Below are 4,745 nucleotides of genomic sequence, written 5' to 3'. Positions count from 1 at the left end.
TATATATAACAACTTGTTGTTGCAAAAGTGTTCTGTATGTAAAGTGCAGCATTGGTGAAGAAAGAGTGTTGCAACCAGCAGTTACAAGGAACCTTATGTTCCCCCTCTCGTCTTTAATAGGTCTTCTTGACGTTTTATGTTTATTGCCTTAAATAACGTGATAAACACCTAGACGACTTTCTGTGAAGCTATTCCGTAAGCACGTGATATACACACACACACACACACATACATGTGTGTGTGGCTATCTGGTTAAGAAGTTTGCATTCTAACCACATGGTTCCCGTTTCAGTCCCACTGCATGGCACCTTAATTGTTTATGTTATGATTTTATTTACTCCATGTACCCAGACTTTGTGGACACCCTGTATATATGTATGTGTGTGTGCAAGCGTATGTTACTGTTTAATTGCCTTGACGATGTATGATAGTTGTAAGCATGTCCTTATCATGCAATCAGAATCCTCCATTTTCAGTCTTCTAAGATAAGTCTAGTCATGGGGATATATTACCTTAGTTGGAAACATGTGAGGGTCGGCAGCAAGAAGGGAATTTGGTCATAGAAAATCTCTCTCAACAAATTCAGTCTGACACGTGCAAGCATGGAAAAGTGAACCCTAAAACGACGATGGCGATGAAGACGATAATTTGGTCCAGGTTCAGAATCTAACAGTCTTGGTATGAGCAGCTGTCGGTGTTAGTGAATAGAAGGATCCCTCTAAGTCCTGGGGTGGGTGCTTAGTTGTATGAGCAAGTCAGGTGTGGGGGGCAAGTACTGCTGCAGTGCATTGCTGCATTCACCATTTGTCAGTATATTCTTGGGTCCTTCTGAGTGTCCTGTCGAGCAAAGTTCCAGTCAGTCCCCATCTCCATGAGATGCCTCCTCTTCTGCCGTGACCATGTGGCATGTGGTCGATCAACATGAGCTGTCAACCCAGTTGGATCCTCAATGAAGAGAACACGGTAAACAGAGTTTAACTCAGAAAAGTGATCAACATGGTCAATTGATCTGAACCGGTGCAGCCTGATCCATACAAGTAAGAGGACACATCCCAGTTTCTGAATGGAGTCATTGGTTGGATATGAAATTTGACAAATGGTAACCCATAATACTGCAAAGTGTTCTGATACCAAAGGAGTTGAAGTAGTTCCTAAGGGTCTGGACAGTGTCCAAGTCTATAGTTAGCTATAGTATGGTTGTGATTTTATATGATTCCTAAAGGTTTTGAGCTTTTAGATTTTCTTAATGATTTTGGGGTATCTGGTGACAGGATGGGGTCAAGGAACATATTTTTACAGTTTGTATTCCTGATACAAGACAGAATACAAAGAGAGATGAAGAAAAAATAAGAAAAGAAAGAACAGCAAGTTAAAATACAACAATATTAGTAGAAATAAATAACAAGACATGAAGACATAAGAGAAACTGTTGTTATGATTTATCATCTGAAAATTCTTCATCAGAAGAAGAAGTCTCATGATATTTCATTTCAAATTTTTTCTTAGGTAAAATTAAGTCAGCAATCTTCTCACTTTCATGCAAATCAAAATTTTCTAGAATTTTCCACCGATGCTTCAATCTGTTTTCACTGAAAAATAGAAGGTGATAATTTCGGAATATTGTTTGGGTAGTGAAACCAAATTCATCCAAGAGAACATCTAGGACTCTCTTCAAACGTCTTGGAGAAGTTATCCTCATTATGGGAGCTTTGATGAATAACAGTTCAAGCTCCATTCTACTGCAGTTCAGGCGCTCTTGTAAATAGTGATACTTGTCTTCATGATTGCCAAGTGCCTCTTGATTTTCTGAATATTTCCTGTGACTTATGTAAAATAACTTCCGGAGTTTATATAGCATTTCAATTTTTTTCTCTTTGTCATAGTATGGTTGTCTCAATACTTTCAGGCGCTGTTTACAATCGAGAGGTTTTAAGCGAAATATAGTAATATTATCAACAATGTCTTTCTTTGTTATTCCATTTTTGACATACAGATTAACTACAGCCTTCAGGGCTGACAATTTCCTCAGTCTCAAGAAGCTATAACCAGATGCAATAGCTTCCTGCAGCTGATTTTCACTGCACTCCAGCAATTCGGACAAATAGCTCAACCTTGTTGGATGCTGGCCCATTAATATGGCTTCCCTCAGAAGTATGCCACGTATTTTCTCATACTTGCCTTGACCCATAAACACACACTCCATTGAGTAATGGTACTTACGGAACAACTGCATGTCATCTAGTCGACGCTGTAAAGCTCCCAAATTCCTGGAAAATATGCCGGAATATTTGATAACGCTGTCTGCTGAAAATCCTGCCTGTCGGAGCTTAGAAATTGTGGTCTGGACCTTCTGAAAGCTTATCACTGTGACTAATCTGGAATCTGCACGGACCAATTTCTCAGCTTGTTCTATGCTACAAGACATCAGGGTGGCAATTTTATCAATCTTCTCTTGGTTGTTTTCAATAACAATATCAATGGCATCTGTATATTCCTTACGAATTCTTTTGTTTCGAGGAAAGAAATAACCAACAGTGTTTGGTGTTTTCGCGACGTATTTTTGACGACAGTTTCTCAAGACAATAATGTTTGTTGTGGTAGGTGTCTTCCATGTATGCAAGGTGAAGTAAATATGTTTAAAACTTTGAAGGAAGTGACACGGTGAACTTTTAAAGAGTAATGACAGAAACATGTTGTTGCATGCTGAGGGTCGGGAATGACGGACTGCAAACTCTGTTGGAAGAAGAGGAAAAAAAAAGAGAATGAGAGAGAGAGGGAGAGAATGGTTATGAAATACTTTGTCAAGAGTAAAAACAAAAACAGAAAGAAAAAAAATAAACAAAGTCTATAAATTCACAGAATCACAAAAGAAATTTCATTTTATTATAAAAACCCTTTGATCACAGGTCTGCTGGATCAGCACTGACCACGGGTTAAACAACCAACATATAAAAAAGCGATAACTGTTTCGTTTTTGTCTTACTAAAATTGTAGAAATTCTTGAAGATTAATTAAAAGCTCTGAGCACTTATTAGAAAATAATCAGATGGAGTTAATTAATTTATTTGGCTTTTCAACAAAATAGAAGTCAAACTGTGAGTTTTTGATTCAGTTATTATTGTAAAACTTATAAAAGCAAAGAATCGGTAGAGCACCTGACAAATATATTTTGCAGTTTTTGATCGTAATGGTTTATTTTTCTGAGTTTAATTCCTGCAAGTGTTAATGTAATCAACTAGTCCCCCCCCCCCTGCCAGATTTCAGGTCTTGTGTTTATAGTAGACAGGATTATTATTGTTGTTATTATTATAGCATGCTGGACGAAATGCTAAGTGGTATCTCACCAGTCGCTACATTCTGAGTTCAAATTCTGTTGAGGTTAACTTTGCCTTTCATCGTTTCAGCATTGAGAAATTAAGTACCAGTAAAACACCGAAACAGTGAAGGAGCATGGCTCAGTGCTTCGTGTCGGGCTCACAATCATAGGGTAGTGCGTTTGATTCCCAGGCCGGGCTGTGTGTTGTGTTCTTGAGCAAGGCACTTCATTTCATGTTGCTCCAGTTCATTCATCCGTAGAAATGAGTTGCAACATCTCTGGTGCCAAGCTTTATGGGCCCCTTTGCCTTTCCCTTGGATAACATCGATGGCGTGGATAGGGGAGGCCGGTATGCATGGGTGACTGTTGGTCCTCTGTAAAACAACTTTGTCCAGACTTCCTAGGTGCAAATCCCATGGTCAGTCATGACCGAAGGGGATCTTAACCCTTATTTTAAAGACAAAAGCGACACATTACATAATGTATTTCTATATATACTATGACTAATAAGAGTTTAAGTCAACAAGGGAGTCTCTATGTAGTCGTTCACCCAGCTAGAAATAACATTTAAATCTCTCTAGTCACCCCCTATCTTATAAAAAAAATGGAAGGACACTTTCATCTATGCTACTCTAACACTGATACCAGTATGAGTCAATAAGAAACAAAGTAGCCTCTATGTAGCCGTTCTCTCTACTAGAAATGGCAGTCGACTTTCCATCAATCATGCTCTACTGTCTTAGAAAAAGAAGGACATCTTGGGTAGTGTGTTTATTGGATCCTTTTAGATAGGAAACAGACGGGATGGTCACGAGTGGAGTGATTTTGATTATATCTGTACGTCGGACTAAACAACAACCAGGCAACAGGCTGTGAGTTTAATCTTTCCCTTTCTCGTGATCCCTTCATTCGTTTTCAAAAGCAGATCCTGATGTAGGAACCAATATATTTTAAGGAATAGTTTCACATATGACACCGGTGCGATTCGAGAACTCTGTGTACAGGTAACAAACTTACCAGCAACACCGCTTGAATAAAAACAATACCATTGATTCTTTTATTAAGAATTAAAAATGCAAACCCGTCACTCCAGTTACCTTTTCCTTCTCTCGTGGCATTTGTTGTATAAAAACTCGTCTTTAAATTGAGTTATGTTCATTTTTAATTCTTCCTTAAGACGAGCCACGTTATTCAAACTACGAGAAATTCCAGACTTATCTCCGTCAAAGCATATATTAATGTCTTAAATATGAAATGACACATTAAATAATGTAGCTTTAGTTATACTGTGTCCGAATAAAAAAACAAGAGGGTCACGGTTGGAGCACTTTTAGTCATAGAACTTTTGGACTAGGGCTGTTGTTGGCACTCCGTCGCTTACGACGTCGAGGGTTCCAACTGATCCGATCAACGGAACAGCCTGCTCGTG

At 38.5% G+C, this 4,745-nt stretch overlaps 1 protein-coding gene across 3 annotated transcripts in view; it reads right to left on the bottom strand.

Annotated features, from left to right (window-relative positions):
• Positions 1 to 1,424: 1,424 nt before the first annotated feature.
• The window catches only part of LOC106877379 (uncharacterized), a 39,397-nt gene continuing 36,076 nt past the window's right edge, over positions 1,425 to 4,745 (bottom strand). For all 3 annotated transcript variants that reach the window (XM_052974568.1, XM_052974567.1, XM_014926267.2), the window contains one exon: positions 1,425 to 2,733. In XM_052974568.1, the coding sequence (XP_052830528.1) occupies positions 1,433 to 2,733 (1,301 nt within the window). In that variant the 3' untranslated portion in view covers positions 1,425 to 1,432. The remainder of the gene's footprint in view (positions 2,734 to 4,745) is intronic.

This window comes from Octopus bimaculoides, chromosome 18 (assembly GCF_001194135.2).
Source record: "Octopus bimaculoides isolate UCB-OBI-ISO-001 chromosome 18, ASM119413v2, whole genome shotgun sequence".
NCBI classification, from domain to species: Eukaryota; Metazoa; Mollusca; class Cephalopoda; order Octopoda; family Octopodidae; genus Octopus; species Octopus bimaculoides.
Note: the sequence above shows the minus strand (reverse complement) of the source record. Positions and strands in the feature narration are given on the sequence as shown.